General features: G+C 41.3%; 1 protein-coding gene across 1 annotated transcript in view; it reads left to right on the plus strand.

Annotated features, from left to right (window-relative positions):
- The first annotated feature begins 2,155 nt into the window (after positions 1–2,155).
- Positions 2,156–27,104, plus strand: part of RAD18 (RAD18 E3 ubiquitin protein ligase) — a 114,895-nt gene continuing 89,946 nt past the window's right edge. Inside the window, exons 1-5 of the mRNA XM_033141153.1 lie at positions 2,156–2,275; positions 4,789–4,870; positions 9,481–9,542; positions 11,631–11,701; positions 24,744–25,081. Of these exons, the coding sequence (XP_032997044.1) occupies positions 2,222–2,275; positions 4,789–4,870; positions 9,481–9,542; positions 11,631–11,701; positions 24,744–25,081 (607 nt within the window). The 5' untranslated portion in view covers positions 2,156–2,221. The remainder of the gene's footprint in view (positions 2,276–4,788; positions 4,871–9,480; positions 9,543–11,630; positions 11,702–24,743; positions 25,082–27,104) is intronic.

A 27,104-nucleotide genomic window follows, 5' to 3' on the forward strand; every position in this document is an offset into this window, starting at 1 on the left:
GTTTTCCATCATTGCTGAGTCACTGCTCTCCATCATCTGGGATACAGGAAAGAACCTTCATGCCCAAAGGCTTCCAGGCAGCTTTGATCATAGTGTGTGATTTCCGAACACAATTCAAATTGTTGGTGCTGACCTTTAAAGCCCTAAATGGCCTTGGTTCAGTACAGTAGTACCTTGGGTCAAGAACTTAATTCGTTCTGGAGGTCTGTTTAGGGAGGCTTTTAATGTTTAATAGATTATTGCATTTAAATGTTCTGTTGGAAGCCACCCAGAGTGGCTGGGGAAACCCAGCCAGATTGGCGGGGTATAAATAATAATATATTATTATTATTATTATTAACCTGAAACTGTTCTTAACTTTAGCTAATGGGGCCTCCGGCTGCTGCTGCGCTGCCACCATGCGATTTCTGTTCTCATCCTGAAGCAAAGTTCTTAACACGAGGTACTATTTCTGAGTTAGACATCTGAAGGCAGCCCTGTTTAGGGAAGTTTTTAATGTTTGAAGTTTTATTCTGTTTTTAGTCCTCTGTTGGGAGCCACCCAGAGTGGGGTATAAATAATAAAATTTATTATTATTATTATAAAAATAGCAATTCCTTATAACAGCTCCTGTAGGGGCAAGGGGAACCTGACATGCTCCAGATGATGCTCCTGACATGCTCCTTGACCATTCAGCATAGTGGCTGGGTCCAATGGGCGCTGGAGTCAAACAATACCACAAGGATCACAAGTTCTCCACCCATGCTGTTGCTGAGTGCAGTGCTAGATTACTTTCTGTGTACTGTATATAGGAGGCTGTGACTGGGAGGAGCTCTCCAGAGAAACCCTGGAGAGTGTCTCCCAGTCAGTGCTGACAATACATACTGAGCTAGCTAGATGGATCAATGGATCAATAGCTCAGCGGTTCCCAAAGCGGGTGGCAGGACTGCTTAAGGAGGCGCCGGAGCTGTAAATGGCTATCAAAGTAAGGTTACCAGACGTCCCCGTTTCGCAGGGACAGTCCCTGGATTTACAAATCAGTCCCCTGACAAAATCCATCTATTTAGTAGGAAGTTGAAAAGTGTCCCTGGATTCACTGAAAAAAATCTTGTAACCTAACTTTGATATAAGGACCTTATATCAAAGTCTTTGTAAAGCTGGTATCTCTGGATCACGTTCATCAGTTTTGTTGATTTAATGAAGCTAAATATTTTTATTTGGATTTGGAATAAAATGTGTAATTAAACTGGCAATGCTTTGAATCGTGTTGTGTATTATCTTCCCCAGTGGGTCACACAAACCGTTATTCTAGATCAGTGTTTTTCAACCTTTTTTGGGCAAGGGCACACTTGTTTTATGAAAAAAATCACGAGGCACACCACCATTAGAAAGTGTTAAAAAAATTAACTGTGCCTATATTGACTATATATAAAGTAATTCTCTTGAATAGGAATCAAATAAACACAATTTTTCCCACGGCACACCAGGCAACATCTCGCGGCACACTAGTGTGCCGCGGAACAGTGGTTGAAAAACACTGTAATCTAGATAATGCTTCTTTTGTAGGTAGGTTGGGGGAGACGACTGGGAATGAGTTTATGGAACCAAGGGGGAGGGGTGGCCCGAAAAAGTTTGGGAACAACCACGGCTCTAGCCTTTCACAAGGCAGATCCCTACGTTTCCAACAGGAAATCAAGCAGAATTGGAAGTCACCTCTGTTCCCTTACTATGAACAGAGTGGCTGAGGAAACCCAGCCAGATGGGTGGGGTATAAAGAAATAATAATAATAATAATAATAATAATAATAATAATAATAATAATAAACAAACATACACACGTCTATTTACAGTAAGCCCTTGAATACAAGACTCTTGGGTAACCCACATCTCTTCCAGGTGGGAAACCTGGCAGGAAATTCATTCCCGAAACACACTCATCACCAGCCTGCCTGCTCCACTAGCGAACAGCAGCGTAGCAAGCGGAGTCAATTGCCCTCCCTTCCATAACCGCTACCGGAACCTTGTTGCTTCTGCCCCGCTGCAAAGGAATTAGCATGGAGCGCGATTTGCCCCTTCCGCTGCTTTAAGAAAGACGGGAGTGGGGAAAAAAACTACATTACCCATGAGCCTCGGCGCCGGAAACGAGTGCGTCGCGTCCCGCGCGTCCCGGAAGACGGAGAGCGCGGGTGATTCGGAGTTTGGGCGGCGAGGAGGGCGGAGTTCAGGCACCGGCGGGGGAATCATGTCTGTCCCGGTGGCTGAGTCTCCGTGGCCTCAGCCTCTCCAGCCGCTGAAAGTAAGTAAGGGCCAGCAAGCGGCGGGGAAGAACCTGCCTGCAATGCCGGAGGGGCCGTTATCCCTATGGCAAGCGAGGCAATAAATGCTCAAGGGCTCTTCTGAGCATGTGCGGAGAGCCTGCCACGGAAGAGCCGTCCGCAGCCCCGTGTGTGTGTGGAATGGTTGCTGGAGCGAAATCAAGGTTCCTCCCCTTTGGAAGCTGGGGTCTTCGGGTCGCTTCTCTAAAGGCTCGCCTTGGAGGCGAAGCTTCTCAGGGGCGGCGGCAGAGGGGGCCACACTTGAAAGGGCATCTCTCTTGAAAGGTTGCTGTCTGAGGTGCTCAGATCCTCTGCCGCTCTTGGGTGGTTATGCCGGATTGTACAAGCCAAACAAGCTATAGCTTAGGGCAGTGTTTTTCAACCTTTTTTGGGCAAAGGCACACTTGTTTCATGAAAAAAACCACGAGGCACACCACCATTAGAAAATGTTAAAAAAATTAACTCTGTGCCTATATTGACTATATATAAAGTAATTCTCTTGAATTTTTCAATTTTTCCCACGGCACACCAGGCAACATCTCGCGGCACACTAGTGTGCCGCGGAACAGTGGTTGAAAAACACTGGCTTAGGGCCCCCAGAAAATTTAAAGAAAAAAAACCCTGGATGTACATTTCCAAAATATAAGATAAAAAACAACTAAAATAAAACCTACATACAGCAACAGTGTTTTGTGTTGTGTAGGCTCCTGTGATGTAAGTAATGGGCCCTGCCTGCTAGCCTGCTCCCTAAAATATCACTGGTTTGCTCATTTCTATATATAGGGTGCCTATATTCCGCTATTTATAATTATTAGTAGTTTGCATCATATATTTTACACCTATTATTTCATGTTATAGCAAGTTTCTAGAGACTAGATTATGAGTCTTTGTAAATTGTGTTTCTAAAGGAACTTTTGTTATTGCCAAATGCCAATGTGTTTGCATTATTAAGTTTGTTACGAATAAATCATTTTAAGTTAGAGCTTAATAAGTATTTCACTATTAATATACTACTTCTTAATTGCATTTCACTATTAATATACTTTGCAATTGTATTTCTGTTCAACAATTAATTTGATAAAATAAATATTTTGTTAATGTGCAAATGGCTTTAGATACCTATTAGATCCATAAATTACCATATTGCATATATTCTTTTAAAGAGTTTAGCTACTCCCTGAAGCTGTATAAAACTGTACTGAAGCTGTCACGAAGGGGACTTGCATCTCACTCATGTCTCTGTATGTATGTGTGAATCATTGTATGCATGTGCTTTCTTTTAGTGTGTTTTGTTCCTCTGCCATGATAAATGCGGAAAAGGTAGTTGCCACATCTACAATTGTGCCAGGGGAAAAAATCTGTCTGTTTACACAGGGTACGGTAACTTTGTATCATTTCTCCAAAAGGATTAAAATGGTTTCAGGCTTGGCCCCTGATAAACCGCCTGTGGGTGTTTCTACCATTAGAAAGCAGAAATCAAGTAAAAAAACAAGTTAACCATGACATTGGGGCAATATCTTTATTTGGCTGAAAGTATTTCCATTCTTAAAGAAATCAGCCCTGAGTGCTCACTAGAAGGACAGATCCTGAAGTTGAGGCACCAGTACTTTGGCCACCTTATGAGAAGGGAAGACACCCTGGAAAAGACCCTGATGTTGGGAAAGATGGAGGGTACAAGGAGAAGGGGATGACATAGGATGAGATGGTTGGACAGTGTTCTCGAAGCTACTAACATGAGTTTGGCCAAACTGCGAGAGGCAGTGAAGGATAGGCGTGCCTGGCGTGCTCTGGTCCATGGGGTCACGAAGAGTCGGACACGACTGAACGACTGAACAACAACAACAACAACATTGCCAAAATACTGATTTAGAATTTTTTTTAATGCTGCTTGTAAGCTTGTGGGCAGCACCTGCTTTTATTTTTGAATTTTCTACAGTACTTAGGGTGGTCAACTAAGTTTTCATCTGTGTAGGCCTACTGAAACTAAAGGACATAACTTAGTCATGTTCATTAATTTCACTAGGACTACTCTGAGTACAACTTAGTTGAATACCAACCTAAACAATTTTAAGCACAATAAATCATAATGATTACAGTGGTACCTCTGGTTGTGGACACGATCCGTTCCGGGGTGCCGTTTGCACCCCAAAAAGTCCGCATCCCGAGTGTGCCATTGCGCTTCTGCGCATGCGCAGACTGCATGGAGTGCTTCTGTGTGTGTGCGCGCAGCGAAACCCAGAAATAAACACTTCTGGGGTGCCGCGTTCACAACCTGCAAAAACGCAACCCAAAGTGGACGTAACCAGAGGTATGACTGTATATTTTGTCAGTAAGTTATTATGTTGCCTCTATTATGTAATTGTGGTGGTAATTTTATCTAGCTATTCTTTCTCAGTAAATAGTTTCTCCAAATGAGAAACTTTACTTTTGAAATGTAATCTGAACTATCCATTTTGCCAGATCTTTATAAAAAACTTTTAAAATCCCATTTCAGGAAGTGGATAACTTGTTGCGTTGTGGAATATGCTTTGACTACTTCAATATTGCAATGATCATTCCTCAGTGTTCACATAATTGTAAGTATACAAGTTGTTTATTTCATTTTTGTTCCCTGTTATTGTATTGTTTTATATTAGTGCTTAGTTATTTTTGAATTTTTAAAATCCAGTATGTGAGTGCTAACATACATAAACTAGAAATTTAAATTGTTAGGGTAGGGTGGTATTTGGAGTCTGTAATTTACAGAAATTGATGGCAGACTTGTTGATTCACCAGGTTTAGTTATAGTTCTGTTATGCTCGTCATAAGTGGCTCTTGCTGTCTGCTTTAAATAGGAGGTTCTTGGTTGCCTGCAGCCTATTATGCTAGAGTGCCCTGAGTGCAAGGCAACTAGTACAATACAACCTGGTGGTGCTGACCTGATATGAAAGTCATATATGGCTGTCATAATGAAGATGGTAAAGAAGCAGTCCTAGCTCATAGCATCTGTTATGTATGCAAAAGTTCCATGGTTCAGTCCCTGGAGTCTCCAGGTTGGGCTGGGAGAGAACCGTGTCTGAAATCCTGGAGATCTACTGCCATTGAGAGTAGACAGTACTCAGCTAGATGAACCGATGTTCTGACTGTTTTTAAGGCAGCTTTCTATCACAGCAAACACTAGAAATATAATGGTCTAAAGGAATTATTTATGTAGCAAAAAGATGTGTGGGGCTGCTAAACAAAACTATTTGTGGTCCAGTCTTATTTTAATTGATTTTAGAATAGTATCATTAATTACAGTAGTATGATACAATCAAATTATTAGATACTCAAAGTGACTTGGAAATAGCGATATGTTTTTTCCACCTTAGGTCTTCTGGTTTAGTCTGTTTCCAATGTGCAGCTTGCTAGCCTGACTTCCCTTTTTCTACTTTTGTTTGATGTTTATCAGAAGTGAATTTACCTTTTAAAACATGAGATTTGCATGCTATTGACCATATGCCATGGTTAGCTGACCTGCAGTATTTGATTGTGTTTTTTCTGCCCCTCCCCTCAATTACTCCACTTCTGCCTTCTGCACTACCTTTTTATGTTCTCGGATTGCATGTAGATACTTTGGGAGCTTTGCATGAAAACCTTTTAAAAAACCCCAAATCTTTAGGAAGTGTGCAGGAGCGAACATTACCAACCTTAGCTATCATGTTCCTCAATAAGCAAAATGAAGGTTTGTGGGATTTTGTGGGTGGAGGGTTATGCAAAATAGTCATTTCCATTTGTTGTTAATTTTTCAATACTGATGTCAAGAGCTTTATTTACCTAATGTACAAGGCTTGCACAAGAGTGATCAACAGGTCTTGTACAAGACCTCCACATTATTATTTTTAAGTCTGCTGTAGGTACTCTGATTAGTTTCCAAGGTAATCACTCACATTTACTTTGCAGAGATCTTGAGTGACTCATTCCTTTGAAACTAGCATGCCTTCTTCATGCATCTATCAGAGGAAATAAGTGTTTTTCCTTTGGTATTGTGAGCAGCCAGAAACAAAATGGTTTGGTTATTCTCATGCGAGGAGCAAATGGAAGTAGGGGTGTGTCAATAAGGACAAGCCACAAAAAAATCGCCATGTGCCACAAGTTACCGTATTTTCGGTCCATAAGGTCCACAAGACACACCTGTTTTTTAAAGGGGAAAAACCAGGAAAAAATATTTTCCTGGTTTTCCTCCTCTAAAAGGCAGGGAGGGGGGCGCTGGAGGGGGAGCCCCTTCTCCCTTCACAGCGGCTCATCCTCGCTTCCTTAAAGGGACATGGGGACGAGGGGAGAACACTCCATTTCTCCCCTCATCCCCATGTCCCTTTAAAGCAAGCGGGGATGAGCCTGCTTTTGGCATCGGTGCGCGGGGCACAGGGTGGTGGAGAAAACAGCAGCATCCCCGCCTGCTTTCAGGATTGGCTGGCAGCGCGTGGGGTGGTGGAGGAAATCCTCCACCAACCTCCCTGCCGCCCACCGATCCCAAAAGCAAGCATCGCAGCTGCCTCCTCCCGCTGAACGCGACGGGGGATGGGGGGAGGCAGCGGGAAGCGCAGGGGATGTTGCTGGATTGTGCCAGCACCTCTGTTCGCTTTGCTTCGCTTCTCCTTCGCTTCCCGCTGCCTCCTCCCATCCCCTGCCGCGTTCGGCGGGAGGTGGGGGGAGGCAGCGGAGATGTTGCTGGATCGTGCCAGCACCTCCGTTTGCCGAAAGAAGCTTCTTTCGGGGAACGGAGGTGCTGGCACGATCCAGCAACATTGTCGCTGCCTCCCCCCACCTCCCGCTGAAAGCGGCGGGGGATGGGGGAGGCAGCGGGAGCGAAGACTTCGCTCCCTAAGGTGCACAGGGATTTCCCCTTCCTTTTTAGGAGGGAAAAAGTGTGTCTTATGGAGCGTAAAAAACGGTACTTACCTAACAATTGTGCTAATGTGCTTCCCCATCATCAGTGACTGCGGATACATGACAAGTTTACTTTCCAGATTTTCTGTAGTAAGATAGAAACTTAAATGTGTGTTGAGGTTTTTGTAAAAAGAAAAAGAAAAAAAGGATGGGCTGGCATTTTGATGATGGCAATGTCTTGTGGACAGTGCAAAAAGAGACCCTTCTGTGCATGATTAGTACCAATTCCATGATAAACTTCCACCTGGAAGCACCCAGTAAACAACTGATCCTGAATGCTAGCGTGTGAGAAAATGCAGCTGTTTACTCTATTTTCATCATCCATAATCTTATGAGCTTCTGTTATGTCTCCTAGATGTGTGTCTCTGAACAAAGAAGTTTCTGCCTCTTTAGTATTTCTTTGTAGGAAAAATATTCACTCATGTTATTTTCAGCTGTAGTTTCCTGTATCTTCTACTGCTCTTATGAAACCCTTTTTGAGATGGGATGACTGCAACTGTAGACAACATTCTGAAAATGCCATAGATCTGTATTCAAAACAAAATAATTTTTCCCTTCCAGTAGCACCTTAGAGACCAACTAAGTTTGTTCTTGCTATGAGCTTTTGTGTGCATGCACACTTCTTCATATAAGTATCTGAAGAAGTGTGCACGCACACGAAAGCTCATACCAAGAGCAAACTTAGTTGGTCTCTAAGGTGCTACTGGAAGGGAAAAAATTATTTTGTTTTGACTATTGCAGACCAACACTGCTACCTGCCTGTAAATAGATCTGTATGTTCTTCACATTGTGAAGAACATATCATTTAGAGAGCTTCATCCACCTTTGTAAAAATAAAAATGGCTATAGCTAAGATTTTATTAAAACATTGTTGGCAGTGTGGTATAGTTCTGACCATGTTGAACAGCTGGGGTCCCTTGTCCTGGTTACCTTTCTCTGGTGTTTAATGGGTAGTTGGATATTCCTGAGGCCGGGGTGGACAGTAGTTGGCTCTTCTGACTTGGCGATTCAGTTGAGTGCTGTAATTAGTTTTGTAGGTACAGTTCTTCAGACAGAGATCTAATGCAGTGTCACCACAAATATAAATGAGGTATAGTGCTGAAGACTGTTCTTTTGGTTCAGCTTCAGTGTTTATCTCTTAAGTGTGTTCCAACTCCTCTGGGACATTAATATTGAACATAACATCAATCAGTCCTTTCACGTTCTAAAATGTCTTGGTGCTCGAGGGATTGCCAGACAGACCAATTAAGCTGATCCATATTCATGCAGCTCCAAAGCTTCCCTTCCAGTATGGATTTTCATATATGGCATTTTGAATTATGTTTCATTAATTGTGTCGACTACTTAAATGATTGACAGGGTAGATGTTGAACAGGAACTTTGTTAATGGCTCCAGTGCTTCTTAGTATTCATCATAAAAGGTGATGTAAATGGATTAGTTACTAATTTTAAACTTGCATCAACACCAGTGCTATAGTGAACAAGGAATTTGCAAGTACGTGTAAGTAATGGGCTCAATCACTAATGGCCTTCATCCGAGAAAATGGTATCTGGTTGGCAAGTTCATAAACCAAGGAACAAATGATTATTTTTTTCTTACTGTGCTTGCTCAGATAAAAGTTTAGATTGTCACTTATCAAAATCACATCTTAAATCAATGTGGTATAGTGATTTGATGTGAGTTCTTCAAGACCTGGTTGCTGCTTCTTTGATTGTCTCGTCTCCACGTGGCCTGGAGGGTAGGACCTGACAGATTCCAGTTGCATAGCCTCCTATGCAAAGGAGCCTAGAAAGAAGCACCACTCCATTTGTTATGGGAAGAATTATTGGTAGTAAATGTTTATGGGCTCTCTGATGAGAGGAGGAGGAGCTCATGATGGAGGATGAGTTGTTCTTGATCCCCTGTACAGTGATGTTCTGAAATGGTATGGTTTGTTTATCTTAGGAAGTAGCTGGCAGGACCAAAGTATGGGGTAGCATTTCCTGTTTGCATGTGGTAGTAATAACGATCCATTAGATGTGTGTTATGAGCTATGAATGTGTTTAATCCTACTTGCAAGGCTGCATCGTATAGCTTCATCTACTTTGTGAGGCTGCTTTTATGAGAAATATTTTTCACCATTAAAACGATGAGCACAAAGTTAATACGCTAAGGGAAATTGAAACCAATTATGAAATTTACACCCTAAGTTCTGCCAACTGAAAATCGAACTGCAGCACTTCTAGCGCTGCCAAGTAGCCTAGTTTTCTAATTATGTTGTGTTTGTTTTTCCTTCAGATTGTTCTCTCTGCATTCGCAAGTCCTTGTCCTACAAAACTCAGTGCCCTACATGTTGTGTGGTAAGTGTTATTTCCTGTCCTACTGTTTCTGTTGAAACAAATGCTTCACATTTCTACAAACTGAGAACACTTGGAGGTATCAGAAAATATTTCTAGTTCAATCTGTGCCTGGCTTAGGCATTTTGGGATCTTAAATGGAACAACCTATCCCCCTTGTTCAATATATGAATTGGATGGTGAGCAAACCAGTAGCACAACATGTGGTAAATGCTTAACTTTCTTTCCAGCATAGTCTGCTGTCACTTGTAAGTATTTGTAGAGTACAATGTGCATGCAGTTAAATTACTGAGATCTTATGGGATTTCCTTGAAGTGCAAATGACTTAACCCAGAGCAGACGTGGGTTTGCTGTTTTTAGTGTTAAAAACTGAGATATGAAAGCTAGGAGCTAAATCACATCTTAAACCGAGGTTATGGGCGCAACAGTGGAATGTTTAGGCGTGCTTTTTTATAACAAGAATACGAAACTGAAAACTGCAGCTAAAATATTATTTTCATTTTTCATAATGAATCCCCCTAATATTCTTAAGAGGGTCTCTTCTCAAAGAGTGGCTGGAATTGGGGAGGCAGAAAAAGGTCCTCTTTTCCTTCCACTCTGCAGTTTTAATCTGAAATCTAAGGCACAGTACTGCATCCAGAGCTCAGGAACTGCTTGTGCTAATGAGATTCCCTGTGGCAAAATGCACCTAAAACAATTGGAGTTTCAAACACTGGCCGTTTTACTGTTACTTATTTATATTGTACAACATCTTAAAATTTGCAAAACGTAAACTTTAGCCTAGAATTGCTCTCACCACAGCCATATAAGGTAAGACCCATTTCATAGGGGGGCAATTGAGGCTGAGAATGACCTGCCCAAAATCTTCCATAGGTTTCTGGCTGTGAATCAAAGTTTTCCAGGCCTACCACTGAGTTTCTGGCCATCCAGACCTCCTAGGTTCCTAGTCATATGCTCTAATCTAGCCTCTGGCTCACAGTTGTAGCATTCTGTGTGCTTTTAATTGATGCATCCCACCATAAATGTCTCTTGTGACTGCTCAATAGAATTTATTATAAGATTAAAATTGAATGCCTAGCTAATAACTGAAGTGTACCCAAACCCTTATGGCTCCTGAGATGGTGCTCAGCATTGAGGAACTGTAGCAAATCTGGGAGTAATGTTTCCTAAGTAGCAAATGAAGTCTGTATTATATATGCACAGCATGTTGGCTCTAAATCCATTGTTGGAAAATTAAATAGCAGGGAGCCATATTTACCCTAAACCATATTGGGATTAGTTGTTGCTTCAAGCTTCTTGGATTTTAGTAGGCTTCTTAAAAAGATAGTTTCACTAAAAACTGAAGCAGAGGTTTTGATAAGCACTGGCAAAGTATGTTTGCCTCTTATTCCCTCCTCCTGAAGGTATGAATCAGACTACAAAGAATGGAAAGTTGGAAGTCTCTGCTTCCTGTCTCCCCTGACGCCTGGTGCTGGTTTTGAAGACTGCTTTGTAAATATGTCTGGAGCAAATAACTTGTTTTTGCCTTTGTATCGTCTACATCAAACAATTAGTTATATTTCAATGGAACACAGTATATATCAGCTTGGCACCATACAAGGCAACTAAAAGCAGAAGAAAGATAAATATCAGGCAGTTTTATAAAAAGAATAATTTATATGCCGCAAACCTTTGTGTTATCTCAGTATCAGTTTGTTCCACCATTAATTGAAGTTTTATCCTTTTTAAGTTCTCTCTCTAATTTCTCCTCCAACTCCTGAATGTGACTTAATATTAGCATCTTCAGTGTATATCCTTTTGCCTTCCAAAATGTTGTTGCAACCATAATAAATCAGTGAATTTCTGGCAGTTGGAGTTAAGGGTTTATTAGTTTGCTAGTAATAGCTTTTTATAATTTGCTAAAAGAAACTTACATTTATAAAACATTTCTCAGATTTTTCAGTAAAAGAGGTGATTTACTTAGCAGCTTAGATGTTTTAAGGAAGCATACTTGGTTTTTATGTTTTGCTTTCAACACAGCAATTTATGTGCAGATGATTTGAGATACTAGAAATGTATGAGTGAATTAGTACCCCCTTTGTTCTTTTCTAGGCAGCTACAGAACCTGACCTGAAAAATAACCGGATATTAGATGAACTGGTAAAAACCTTCGATTATGCAAGGTACCCCACATCATTTTGTAAATTTCAGAGTGAGAATGCGGATGTGACTCAATTTCCATTTGGAAATACAGGTTACGGTGTGTTATGTGCTGAAGTTAAAAATCTAGACCTGTGATGATTCTGATATTGACTAACTTCTAATTTGGTCAGTGGCCATAGTAGATATTCCCATATTCTTGAAATCTTTCACTCATTCATACATATATAGAACTTGATGCACACATTCATGTATAATTCCTGCAGTACCACGGTGGTTAGAAGCTGTTCAGAGCAACCAAAGACAGGGAGGGGAGCCACTGGGGTTAGGTCATATGCTATAATACATGCATTGCATTTGGACCATCCCAGATACAACCCCCAGCATTTCCCTTTGTGAAAGACCTTTGTCTGAGAGCCCAAAGCCACTGCTAGTCGGATAGACAGTACTAGGCTCATATCATAGAATTGTAGAGTTAGAAAGGCCCCCAAGGGTAATGTAGTCCAATCTCCTGCAATGCAGGAATCTCAACATAGAATCATGATAAAGAAATAGTCTGACATGATATTTTTTGTAGCTATTATAAGGAACAACGGCTTTGTTCTTCCTCTACTGTCAGGGCCAGTGTCCCTTTGAATGCCCGTTGCTGGGAATCACAAGTGGGGGAGAATGCTATTGTGCTTGGGTCCTGCTTGTGGGCTTCACACCGGCATCTGATTGGCCACTGGGAGAACAGGAAGCTGGACCAGGTGGGCCATTGGCTCATCACTTTTCTTCCTCAGACCATCTTTCTGCTCAAAATTGCCTTCCCTCAAGCTGCCTTTGTGTCCAAGTGTACTGAGCAGCCTCACTTCTGTGACACTGTCATGCCAATGAAAATCTGAATTGAAGAATGCATCTTGAGCAAAACAGGCGATCCTAATGCTATTACTCATGAATTAATGGGATACCACTTTCAGGTGTCTCCATGTCTTAGTAGAACCGTAGAATTGGAAGGGACCTCAAGGGTCATCTAGTCCAACCACCTGCAGTGCAGGAATCTCAACACATGGTTCCCCATCTAATTTGAAACCATACTGGACCCTGCTTAGCTTTGCAAATGTGCTGGAATTTGTATTGCTGCACCACTAGGAGGTAAATTGATTGATCTTTCTCATTGTCCCCTCCCAAGTTATTATTTTTTTTAATAAACAAATGATTGGGAGAACGTGGTGCTCATTGCTTTCCTAATAGCAATTTAATATTCAGAACATCAATTCCTCAAGGTTCATGGCCTGCCAAATGGAAGACAGTTAAGGAAAGTGAAAGCCACAAATAAATGTTTTTCCTGACAGGAAATCAAGCAGGAGACATCACTTGGCAAGGAGCGAGATAAAGTTGCGAGATAAAATTGTGAAGTGTTTTCAGCTTTCTTCTCTTGCACTTGATAGGCTTCAGACACCCTGTTGGCTTTGAAAGGAATATAAACTAGGGCTGACCTGGAATGGACTTCGCGTACATGAACATCACTGCCTTCAAAGTCATCTTCTGAGGGTAGTTTTTTTCCAGGGTAGGGCTCAAGAGAGGATGTGAACCCTCAGCATATAGTACGGTGGTCAGCGCCCTCCCTATACCAATCATTTTGGGTGACAGTGCTTCATTGTGAACACCATTTTCTGGTTCTAATGAGTAGTAATAATGGCAACAATAAATATCATAGCCAATAATGGCAATATTTGAGTCTTTCCAAGGACGACTAGGGAACACAGGAGTTGTTTCGGGAGTCATTCAAGTAGGTGGATGCACGAGAATAGCAATGAAACCTACATAAGACAACTGGCAAGAGTACTACTTGCTGAAAAGTGACTGTTAGGTAATTTAAAAAACCCCACAAAAAACAGTGGCAGTGAGCACTCTGTAAGAGAACGGCTGTTGATTCCATTGTAAATTACAACAAGAATTGCTTTTCTTAACCAGAAGCTGTTAATAATTGGATATTTCCTGCCGTTTGGGTATCTGAACTGTGTTACTATCGACAGCTTTGCCTTTTTGCTCCCCCAATATAATTTCTTTACTTGGATGACTCAGAGTTCTGTACCTCAGGGGTCCCGCTAAACTTTTAACCTTTCTGTGTGGAGCAAATTGTGTTTTAAAAATGTAGGCAAGGTTGTAGAAAATGTATTGATTAAAGAAAAAAATTCTGAGTTCCGACTTGTTTTGGGCTACCCAGCCCTTCTTCAAGGGAATATCTTGGTGTGTGTGGAATCTTTTATCAAATAAGCGCTTTGCCAAGAGAATGCAATGAAATGGAGTAATTCCTGTATATATGTTGTTTTTTAAATTTTTAAAAGGAGGTTATTCTTTGAAATGTGGCTCACACCATGTGATAAGATTGCTACAGTGGTACCTCGGGTTCCAGACGCTTCAGGTTACAGACTCCACTAACCCAGAAATAGTACCTCGGGTTAAGAATATTTGCTTCAGGATGAGAACAGAAATCGGGCGGCGCAGCAGCAGCGGGAGTCCCCATTAGCTAAAGTGGTACCTCAGGTTAAGAACAGTTTCAGGTTAAGAACGGACCTCCAGAACAAATTAAGTTCTTAACTTGAGGTACCACTGTATAGCCATACCCCCGCCACCAAGGATCTGACCCTGAAAAATGTTTATATAACTCAAAAGAAGTTGCAACTCAGAATATTTTCTTGTTTGACTTAACACCTTTTATGGCAGAGGTGGGGTAACTTGCTTGTCTACAACTCCCATCATCCCTGAACATTGTCTGTGCTGACTGGGGCTGAAAGGAGTTGGAGTCCAACAACAATAGGAAGGCCATGTTTCTCCATCTCTGCTCTGTGGCCTACTCTGTGTTGGTTTTTAGTGCCATCACTGTTTCTCGTTACTTAAAAAAAACATGCTTTGGCTTTTCCTTTGGGCTTTTCAGTTCTGGGATTTCCCTCTCTTTTGAACACCTAACTCTTATTTATATATATTTAATGAAGTCATGTGGCAGGTTACTATGGTTCTTTTCACCAACTCCTCTTGAGATATCTCGGATTTCTGGATGTTAAGGGTTAGTTTTGATATAACAAGTTGTAGCTTGTGGAGGAAACAGAGGACAGCAAACCATGAAATAAAGACTTTTTGGTGACACATGAAAATATGAGAAAAGCCACTATCCATATAAACCTCAAGAAGTTGTGCTGTTTTATGAAAGGGAGCCAACCCGTGGAACATAACTACAGTATTATTATTATTATTATTATTATTATTATTATTATTATTATTATATTTTGCTTTAATGTCTTACTGGCTTTCCCACAAGTCAGTGGAAGGGCAAGAAGGAACGTCAGAGCAATAAGGCACACTTAAAAAAAACCAAACCACCCTGAAAAAGTTGTCCTATAATAACATAGATTGATCTGTTGTCCTCTGGAACACTAGTTATGAAACTTTGGAATGTTCCTGAATTCTCAACATGTAGAAGTTTATTAATAGCATTGCCCAGGTAAGGTACTTATTTATTTTATTTATTTATTTTGAACTTGCTTGATCCTACACAGCTATCTTTCTTGAGTATTGAGGGCTCTGGGTTAAAATAGAGATCAGCAGAGGACTTTCTTCCAGGGTGGTGGTGGGTATAACTGTTAAACCAGGGGTGGGGAACGTCTTTTCTCACAATGGCTGCATTCCCTTGGGGCTTAGCTGTCGTGTCTCGCTTGCTGCTGGTGGATGGTGTCCCAGCCAGAAGTGAATGGCAACCCTTAAAACACTCACTCATTCTGTCCCTCTTTCACTTCACCTTGGCATCTGATCATGGCAAAAATACCCCTCCCCAAATTCTTACAAAGGAGCTCAAAGAAGAAATAACCTCTCGAGACTTGTAGTCGCTACTCAAACTTGAGGAATAAAAAAACAGCAGCAGCAGCAGCAGCAACCCAGCTGTTAAATGAATTGGACAGATGCGACAAAGTATGAAAATTGTGGGAATTAAAGCATTTCCCTGAAGGTTTTATTTATTTATGCTTGCTGTATCACTGAAACCTCTTCTCTATTTCATGGTTGGATTGTCTTCTCCTTTGCTTCTTCCACTGGGTATATTCCTTAGGGAAGCAATGCTGAAACTTGTTATTGTGCTAAGTAATTTTTAATATTGCTATCTGATTATTCATAGGAGACTGCAAGTATTGCTTGAAGATGCCAGCTTTGGGTTTTTTTTTTGTGGGGGTGGGTGGGTTGGTACAGTGTTTGTTTCAACACCGTAAAGCAGGGGTAGTCAATCTTTATATACCTACCGCCCAACTAATGCATCTTTTACCAACTAATGGTAAAATTTCCTTACCGCCCACCAGTGCTCGATTGAAGGAGGATTCAACTTGTGCCGTAGAACCGCCTACCGCCCACCTAGAATCCTGAAACGCCTGCTAGTGGGCGGTAGGGATCAGGTTGACAACCCCTGCTGTAAAGGGTTTTCATGTAAACTCTAGGAATCTTGTCAGGAATTGAAACTGCCATAAGGAAAAATATAAAGCACATACTGTATATTATATTTACATACAAGCTCTGACTCAGTTATGGGGGGGTATCATGTAAAAGAGGCCTAAAAATTGGATGCTCCTACCTGGGGTATTGTGGTTGTCGTATCACCCAGCCGGTGGGTTTGCAGTTGCTGCTGAATGCCAGATTGGCTCTGAATAAGACCTTCCTCATGTATTATCTGATTGTGGATGAGGAGGCTGATCTGGTCGATAACACTGAGACCTGAGTAGGTGAGCAGGGTGGAGTTCGTCTTACCCAGCTGTGCCCACCTGCTGCTTGGTGCAGCATCAGCTATAGTTTTGAAGAAGAAGAAGAAGAAGAGTTTGGATTTGATGTCCCGCTTTATCACTACCCGAAGTAGTCTCAAGGCGGCTAACAATCTCCTTTCCCTTCCTCCCCCACAACAAACACTGTGAAGTGAGTGAGGCTGAGAGACTTCAAAGAAGTGTGACTAGCCCAAGGTCACCCAGCAGCTGCATGTGGAGGAGCGGAAACGCGAACCCGGTTCACCAGATTACGAGTCTACTGCTCTTAACCACTACACCATGCTGGCTCTCTTGACAGACTTGAGGGTTGGGGAGGGGAAATTGCTGTGGTCTATTGACATATTCTCCCTTTCCATTTTCCCTCCCTCCCTCTCACTCCCTCCCTTTCTAGGATCTCTGTCCATTTGGGAGGAGGGAGGATCTAGAGTGTGTGTTCCTGGCATTGGGCATTCGGAGCAGATTAGGGATTCTGTTGGTTTACTGTCTTAACTGCCCAGCATTCTCCCTGCTCGTCTGGGAGGTGGTGTTGAGGACTCCCAGACAACTGGTTTTGGAGGACTTCAATATCCATGCCAAGGCGACTGGCTTTGGGGTGGCTCAGGACATTGTGGCTATTATGATGATCATGGAGCTGTCCCAGCATGTCACCAGTCCAATGCATGTGGCAGGCCACAGTCTGGACCTTACTTTCTCAACGGTGCAGGAGTACGGTGACCTGAAAGTGGAGGATATTGATATCAGTCCCTTGTCTTGGTCAGATCACTTTTTGTTGAGATTTAGGCTTTCAGCACCATTTTCCCTCTGCAGAGTCAAGGGATCTATTAGGATACTCCACCCTCAGAGGCTGCTGGAGCCCACGATGGCGCTTGGTTTTTTTCCCCCTGGCTTTTATAACTGGCACTCCTGTCAAAGCCCTGGCCGACCTCTGGAGCATCTGAATGGCTTGGGCTGTTGACATGAAGTGATACGCAGCTTTACTTCTCCTTTACATCTTCAGGTGTGGCAGTGGATGTGCAGGACTATTGTCCTGTCTTGGTAATGGACTGAATGAGAGCCAGCAAACTGAAGCTCGAGCCAGATAAGACTGAGGCACTGTTAGTGGGCAGCTCCCTAGACCAGATGAATGGGAGGTTGCCTGCTCCTGATCGGAGTGGGTACGTAGCTTGGAGGTACTTCTGGATCCTTTGTTGTCTCTTGTGGCTCAGATGGTGTTGGTGGTGTGGAGTGCCTTTCATCAGCTTTGGTTTGTTAGGTTGGATTACTACAATACATTATACTGTGGGAACGTTTATATAATATAGTTGCAGAGTTAAACGTTCCTTATTTAAACCTGCACAGTGGCAAACGGCTTGCTGACTCGTTTGAGTCTTTCGTCCTTTCTTGTCAATCCCTTTATCCTCCTCAAAATAAAGATACACATGAATCTGATTAATAACTGAAATAAAGTAATTTACTCACAGATTCATTCATGTACATATTTAGGTTACAAATCTTTAAGCAGCAGCAGCCTAACCGACCAACAGACCAAAGCTAACTGACACAAAGTGGCAGTTGGTCCTCCCTCAGAATGTTGGACTTGACTGACATCATCCCACATATACATGGGTCTGCCTCTGAAGACAGTACGGAAACTCAGCTGGTGCAGAATTCAGCAGCCAGCCTGCTCACCAGGGCAAGACGGTTTGAGCACATAATGCCAAGCCTGGCCCAACTACAATGGCTGCCAGTTAGTTTCTGGGCTCAATTCAAATACCTCAAGGGCCACCTCTCCCCAAATGTACCAACCCATATGGCCCTTCTGAGGCCCTTCTTTATGTTCCCTCTCCATGAGAGATCCGGAGGGTGCCAACACAAGAACGGGATTTTTCTGTAGTGGCTTCCCTTTGTGGAATGCTCTCCACCGGGAGGCTCACCTGGCTCCTTAGTTACATTTATTTAGGTGCCCAGCCAAAACATTTCTCTTCCCCCAGGCCTTTGCCTTAAACAATCTGTGGCCTTTTAAACTGGGAATGGGAAGTTAATGTTTTTGTTTATTACTATATTAAGTATATTTGTATTCGTTGTTGTAAACCACCCTGTGATCCTTGGACAAAGGCAGTGTATTTAACAAACAAACAAACAAACAAACAAACAAACAAACAAACAAACAAACAAACATCTCTTTAGAGTAGCCAACCTAATTTCAGTATATTTGAAAACAGAACATTTCTTAGTGGAATGACGATGATGCAACAAATGGGGCATGGCTCAGTAGTACACCACCACTTCCCCTAGCGTATTTATTTGCATGCGAGTAAGTGGAACACCCAAGTAGGGCTACGGTGATGTCAAAATGGTTAAGACACTTTCAGGTAAATGGCAAAGCTGAAATTTGGTACATATTCATAAAGCATACTTCTCCTTATTTCTCCTTTCTTTTTGCATTTATGGATTGTATATTTAGAACAAATTACAGGAAGCAAAAAGAAACTTGACTTTAACGTGGTATCTATATCTATCATCTAAATAGTGTTTGATTCCCAGGTGCCTCTGTTTCTTAAGAACTATTGATATTCTGGAAATGATTGTTTTAAATCCCACTACATAAATATTTTAGTTTCTGCTCTGTGTCTAAATTGTCTTAGGGGCAGATTTACTGGCACCTTTATTATTTTCTTGCAGTACTGCAAAGAACAAGTTGTGCTGCTTCTACCAATTTTGATCCTAGGCTGTAATCCTTAACTACTTCTGATTTCCTTAATGGATGTGAACAAATCTTATAAATCAGGGAGGGTGAACAATCTATTCCTCTGTGGCCCAAAGGGCTATCAGGTTACCAATGCAGACCAAATCAATAGATGCTCAGCACAGTGTCCTTGGTTAACCTGATGTACAATTAATACACCGCAAAAAGCCTGTAGTCTCAGGATTGTTTATAAAAGTGTTTATTCTTAGTGTTAATGTTAGGTACCACAAATAAGTTTTAAAAAAAGAAGTCTCACTTGGCTTTATGGAAATGCTGGTATGATTTAGTATCTTGAGGCAGATAGGAAGACATTAGGTCCTTTTGTACTAATTATGTGTCTTTTGTCCTTTGCAACCACAAATAGTTTCTCCCTTGCTCTTTTACAGTCTTTGTTTCCTCTTTTCTTCTTCTTTTGAGACATTAGAAGCTGCCAAAGTGTTGAACTCTGGTGTTGAGTTTAGCAAATTGTACTAAAGGGCTAAGAGAGTTCACCGTGTTTTTGTTCATTATGTTTAGTGGTTGGGCTTAGTGTGATTTTTCCAAATTCTTAAGACTGATGTCACATCATTAGAGAGTTGCCTACATCTGAGCAGCTGCAGTGGCATGATCACAAGGGGAAACAACACTGTGAATGTGACTCTACGCAATTCACATTTTCTATAGTTGAAAAAGCACTTCTTCGGGTACTGCAGTCATGGGAATAACTATGCCATGCACTGATGTTTCTGCATGTGGAAATGGTACTGCTGTTTCTTTTTTGCATGGGGGAAACTGACAGTGGAATGGTCCAATGACTGGAGTGAATGTTTCTTCTGGAAGAAGCTGACTAGTGATAGGAAGTTTTTATTACTCAGTTGAGTCATCAGCCTGATGTGGGATAAGATCTGTAGGGACTTGTGGTGGACCCTTTATCTGCCATTTGTGTTTGTCTCTGGGTGTGGGAAGATGGCAGTTGGGTTCTGTGACTTTGAGAACCCTTCAAGCTCTACAGTTCTATGATTATCAGGACTTTTTTTCCCACTGGAACTCAGTTTGGCACCTCTCAGGTCAGAGCCATTGGCATTGTAAGAGAATAAGGGAGGCGTTCATGGTGAGTCCTGGCACCTCTTTTTCTGGAAAAATAGCACTGAATGATGATTACTGCAGTGGAACCTTGGTTGTCAAATGCTTTGGAAGTTGAACATTTCAGCTTTCAAACGCCAACAACCTGGAAGTGAATGCTTCCATTTTTGAACGCACCTCGGAAGTTGAACAGCTTCCAAGGCACATTTCTCCATTTTTCTCAATGGAATTGCCAACCAGCTATTGTGGCTTGGTTATCAAACATTTTGGAAGTTGAAAGGTCTTCCGGAACGGGTTATGTTGGGCAACCGAGGTGCCACTGTATTTATTATTTATTAAGCTTTTATACTGCCCGTCATCCATAGATCTTAGGGTGGTTCACAACATAAAAGACGACTTCTTCTAACTCCAGCGTGAAGGCTCTTCCCCTGATAACGTCATGCAGGAAGCTACAAAACAACAACAACAAGCAACCCATTTTGAAGTAGCATAATTTATCCGTGGTCTGTTGTTGGCAGCAAATACATTCATCATCACTGAGTGTGGTTCCCTCCAGATGTGGTGGACTATCACTCCCATCAGCCCCAGCCAGCTTGGCCGCTGGTGAGGGGTGATGTGAGCTGGAGTCCACAACAAAGCAGAACACTTCTTTGGCTGCCTCTGCTGTAAACCAGCAATGCATATAGACTTTTAGTGTTGCTGCATTCTCTGATTTCTACAATTTTGGCAAGGTATACGTGGCAGACCCAGAGCAGAGTAGTGGCTTCTTGTGGCCTATCTTGGCCTTCTAGTCTCTTTGACATCTTCACTCTGTACAAAGCCTGGTCTCGACCATTTAATTGCCGTAAGCTTTCCCCAGAAACATGCATCTCCTAGTCTGCTTAGATTTGTGTACCCAGGAAAACATTTTAATGTCCAGTAAATAAAACATAAAAATGAGTTCTAGAATTCAAAGGAAAGAGTATGCACTGCTAAAAAAAACAGTCTATTGTGCATTAATAGTTCTATTTCGTCTCTTATCTAAGAAGATTAATGGTGTCCATAATATTCAAACACACACAGGCCTGGGATGGAGTTTATAGAGGAACCATTGTATATTTTATGAGGTAATAAAGAAATAATTATGGTGAAACTGTTCGGCTGGTTTGTGTTTTAAGGTTAAAAGAAATGTTCCCAACTTCAATTGATCATTGAAAAATGTGACTTTTACTGTGCAGCTGTGAAAATTTTAGGATTTCTACTCTGTTAGGTTTGTGAAAGGCATAGCTTTTCCCTTCCTCCTTTCAAAGGTGGGTTTGGTGGTTGTTTGGTTGATAGTTCTAAAAAAAACTGGGGGGAAATTATAGATTTTTTTGGGGGGGGGGGCTCAGCTCACTTTTCAGCAGTTGCTCCCCTATCCCACCACTGCAGCCCATTCAGAAGGGTTGCGTGAAATTTGTGAGAAGCATTTGGAGGGATTCAGGAGACTGCCAGGTAAGGAAGAAGTACAAAAGTCACCTTCACCAAAATGTTTTACTTTAGTACTTTTCTGGATCCCAACCATATAAATTATTTTCTCTTTCCCTCCCAGTTTCTGTGTTTATGTGAATAAATATAATTTTATTTCAGTAGAATACTGACCTGGTGGTAATTGTGGTAAGTTGGTGTTAAGGTCAGTGGGGAACCCCCCCCCCCCCCGAAAAAAAAAGAAACAAGAGGATTGGAGTGGTGTTACTGGGCTGCTTTGTAATATATCCGAATCTTAGGGATGTCTGTCCTTCACCTAGGACTGAAGGCTACTGACCCAAACCTTTTTGAATAAATTTCAGCTCACATGAAAAGAGATGTGAATGGATTCCGACAAACAGAGCCTTCTTGCCTGAAAGCAGAGACCAGGATATATTAGCAGCGTGACATTTTTAAGGAATTGAAATGTGAAATGTAATTTCAAAGTGTCCATATTTCAGACTGTCCTGGTGGAGAACCGTTACTTAATAAGAGTTGTAAATAGGTTTATGCAGTACATATCAAAAAGAGGTATGGCGGGGTTCTTGTTGCAAGCTTATACAGTCAAATTTATTTATTTAGTTTGCGACATTTATGTACAGCTGTACCTAGTACTAGTCCTACTCAGAGTAGACCCACTGAAATTTGCATGACTAACGGATCAGACCAAAGAACAATTTAGTCCAGCCTCTTGTTCCCCATGGTGGCCAGCCAGATATCCGGGGAGGCCCTGAACAGGACATGAGCCCCACAGCGCTCTCCCACTGTTGTTTTCCAGCAATTATGTATGCCGTTCATGATTGATTAATCGCCTCCTTTGTTTTGTTATCATGTGAAATGCACGGGTTTTTGCTATGGGCAGTTCCAGGAGCCTTGTCATCTTAGATTGAGAAACATTAAATGCTGGGCAAACGTGTGCATACTTATCGACTGCTTTCTTCCGTTGCCCCCTTTGGCCATTGTGTGGTGTGGCTGCCCCTGAAAACTCATTGGATCAAATTGACACAAAGTGAAAACGAGGGTTAGTATTCATCTAAGGAATCTTGAGAAGTGACCAGAAGTGATTTTCAGACCTCCAAAGATAAATACAGGGAGGTAGGAGTCTTTCCCCAATCCTCTTTAAGTTTTTGACATCTGCTGTGCCCGTCTCTTCTTTTACTCGTGCTAAGTCTAAAATTATATAAATGATGTGTATCTGAAGAAGTGTGCATACACACAAAAACTTATACCCAGAACAAACTTGTCTCTAAGGTGCTACTGGACAATTTTATTTATTTATTTTGACTGCGTCAGACCAACACAGCTACCTACCTGAATCTAAAATATGCCAACCTACTTGTTTGCAGATTTTTACAGTGAACCCATGGTGTTCCATTATTGACATTGTTGTGACCTACCCTAGGACTTTCTAGTGAAGGGTGGAAAATAAATAAATAAATAAATAAATAAATAAATAAATAAATAAATAAATAAATAAATAGCCAGCCAGCCAGCCAGCCAGCCAGCCAGCCAGCCAGCCTCTTGGGTCCAATATGTGGTATGGTTGCACCCAATATATGACCACTAGATGTCACCACTTAGCTTATTGAAGTTATCAAAAGAATGAGTATTATAACTTCAGTAGCAATATTTTTATCATCTTTTTGTGTTACATTTTTGCTTTTTGGTTCTTCTGCCTGAAGGGCCCTGTCCTTGCCTCTCTCCACCTGGTTTGGGGCGGGGCTTGACAGGCTTCACAAGGACTGCGGCTGCTGCTTAGCAGAGAGGGCTCCTCTTTTAGATTGTTTTTAATTTTTATCTGTGTTGTTTTAAATGAGACCATCTTGGCTGTGAACCCATGGAAGACCTGCCCCCTGGCTTGCTGGCCTTTTCCCATCAGGCCTAGGAGAATGGGGTGCTGACTGACTCCAGCTACAAAAGCTGAGGCTGTTGAACAGATTCTTGGGCTGGAGTATTGTTTATTGGGGGGGGGGGTTGAGAGAGCTGTTGCTGTTACTGATATTATTGTTGTATCTTTAGTTTTAGATCTTACTATTTACGTGGGAATTGTTTCCATTTGGTTGTGTACTTTTTGATGTGTCTTATTTATTGTTTATGATTTGTAATTATGTTTGTAATTATGTTTGTAATTATGTTATGTTATGTTATGTTTGTAATTATGTAAATCTTGTGTTGTAACCCGCCTCGAGCATAGTTTCAACCATGGAAAGGTAGCATACAAATAAAATGATGATGATGATACATAGCTGGAATGAACATATATGTGTAACCAGGAACAGTACAATCTTGGATTATTCATTATCATCATCATTCATCATCATCATTATTGCAAGAGTGGTGCATGCTCTGGTTATCTCCCACTTGGACTACTGCAACACGTTCTATGTGGGGCTACCTTTGAAGGTGACCCGGAAACTACAACTAATCCAGAATGCGGCAGCTAGATTGGTGACTGGGAGTGGCCGCCAAGACAACATCCCATCAGTCCTAAAAGACCTACATTGGCTCCCAGTACGTTTCCAAGCACAATTCTAAGTGTTGGTGCTGACCTTTAAAGCCCTAAAAGGCCTTGGTCCAGTATACCTGAAGGAGCATGTCCACCCCCATCGTTCTGTCCGGACACTGAGGTCCAGTGCCGAGGGCCTTCTGGTGGTTCCCTCGCTACGAGAAGCCAAGTTACAGGGAACCAGGCAGAGGGCCTTCTCAGTAGTGGCACCCGCCCTGTGGAACACCCTCCCACCAGATGTCAAAGAGGAAACCAACTACCAGACTTATAGGAGACATCTGAAAGCAGCCCTGTTTAGGGAAGCTTTTAATGTTTAATAGACTATTGTATTTTAATATTTTGTTGGAAGCCGCCCAGAGATGGATGGGGTATAAATAAATTATTATTATTATTATTAAAATTTCTATACTGCCCTTCATCTGAGGATCACAGGGCGGTTTACAATATAAAAACACAAAAATACATAACATAGTAATACACTGACATTGTTCTGTGTTTACTCCTAGACAGCGGCTATTCCAAGCAGTCTTAGATCCTGCAGCACTTTCTTCTCCAAAGCTGCTTACCAAGAAGGCTTCTGCCCAATTCCATATTTTGAGTTCCTCGGTTGGTCTTGTTTTAAAACAAGAACAGCAATCTGCTGATACCTTTATAGTCAAAGAGAACATTCCAGCCCATAGAAGGCACTTAAACCCATCTGAAAAGGAAAGTAAACAGATCAAAATGGAGCAGGAAGAGATCCCATGTGGCTCTCAAGAGGACCAAGAGACACTTTACACAGAAGCAGCAGGCACCAGAAACCCTGAAACTCCTTCCACATCTGCAATAAAAGTTATCCCAAAGGGTAAGTTGTTGGTTTTGTTCTATAGTTATTTTTTCTGTATGCACAAAGGTTCCACATTGATTTTTCATCTGTACTCAGATGGGTCTTTTGGGGTTGGATTATTAAGGAGTTTTAAGTTTTTAGTTCAATCTTATTGTTAGTGGACACCAGGCAAATTCAGAAACTATGGCTTGCAATTTCCTTATTTCAACTTACCGTGGTTAAGAGTAACCACAGTTTGACTGGGTAGAGATGATAGGGCAAATTATGGTTTATCTTAAAAATCTGGAGCAGAAGTGGAAGTTTCTGAACTCATTCTTGTGGCCATTCTTGAGGAACAAGCCTGGGGAAAGGTTAGGTTCATTCTTGTAATGTTAAGTATAGTTTACCATATCTAAACCAGCCCATAGTTCAATTCTCATGCTACAGTGGCCAGAAAAACGAATCTGGTGCCATAACTATATGCCTTCTGCAACAGTCAACTAGTATCAGCTAGTGTGTCATTGGATCCTAAACAACAATCTTCTTGATGATGCAGCACATATGTGGTTTTTCAAAACCTCACTTAAATAGTGCTCAGCCATCTGATGGAAAGATATTCCTGTTAAAACAGAAAATGTTACCGGTAATTATATTAAGAGAAGATAGATTTGTGTAATAGAATGGTTTCTACTGTGTTTAAATTCATGCTCAGTGTGACATCCTGTTTCTTTTTGGGTCTTTAAAAAAAGGCAGTAAGATGCCCATCAGGTGATAATGTTAAAAGGATTCTGCTGTATTTGTTTTTTCAGTTGAACAGTTTTTGGTTTAAAAATGGACTTTGATAGAACCCCTAGTCAAGTGGTGCTTTGCAGTTGTGGCCTCTTTAATTCTAAAAGAAGTGGAAAATTCAGAGGTTATGTTTTTAAATTGCCAGTAATAAAGACTTTACATTCATGATATACCATTGTTGTTCTTCCATATTTTAATAGGCATTTTTTTGGCTGCCTTAATATGAAAGGGGAAAGAGTGAAAACTTTCTAACTCCATCTTGTGAATTGATTCATAAATGTAAAATGCAACAATATCCTTTGTACGCTACCTTATATCACGTATAATTATTTTCGCTAATTTATATGTTATTTGGAATACAGTGTGGGAATCCAGTTGGCCTGGAAACAAAACATTATTGCTTAGATGAATTTGGCATTCCTGATCTCTTTTCCCCCCCGTGTTATTTATAGAAGCGTCAGAACACATTTTAATAATTAACATTTCAATGCTACATTAGTAAGTGATGTCCCAGTCTCTATGCCCAAGAAAAATAAACTTTACTCCCTGCTCCCAAATTCCAGTCCAATTATTCCAGTTGGAATAATTCCAATTATTATATATGAATAATTACCGTGTTTTAAGGATATTGGATATTGTGTTTCTAATGGTGTTTATCATTTTATGCTGGAAACCACACAGAGAACAATGCTGTTGGATGGCTTTGTATGAAAACAGAAAGTAAATTAATAAAATATTCTCCTTCCCTGTCTGAAGCTTAAGGAAAATAAATGCAGTACTATATTCCATTTTTTATTTTCTGTCCCCTGGCTTTGTACTTCTCTATTTTGCCTTCCCCCTTTATGTCTCAGAGACATATTCTGGACCTTTTAAAGCTTTGACTTACAGTGAAATAGCTGAGCTGAATACCTGTATACAATTAATTTGTTGTATAAGTTGCCTTATAAAAATGTTCTCTAGGTGACATAACACAGATAAATAAATAGAACAAATTAAAACATGACACAGCAGTCAATAAAACCGCAAATCAATAATGCCAAACCAGCGGTAGGACAATAAAATCCAGCCATAAAATCCAACATTGCCCTGCTTCGCGTGCTAAAGGGAGCCTGAGGTGACAAAACAAGAAAGGGAGTTAAGAAGAAGAAGAAGAGTTTGGATTTGATATCCCGCTTTTCACTACCCGAAGAAGTCTCAAAGCAGCTAACATTCTCCTTTCCCTTCCTTCCCCACAACAAACACTCTGTGAGGTGAATGGGGCTGAGAGACTTCA

This window comes from Lacerta agilis, chromosome 2 (genome assembly GCF_009819535.1).
Source record: "Lacerta agilis isolate rLacAgi1 chromosome 2, rLacAgi1.pri, whole genome shotgun sequence".
Classification (NCBI taxonomy): Eukaryota; Metazoa; Chordata; class Lepidosauria; order Squamata; family Lacertidae; genus Lacerta; species Lacerta agilis.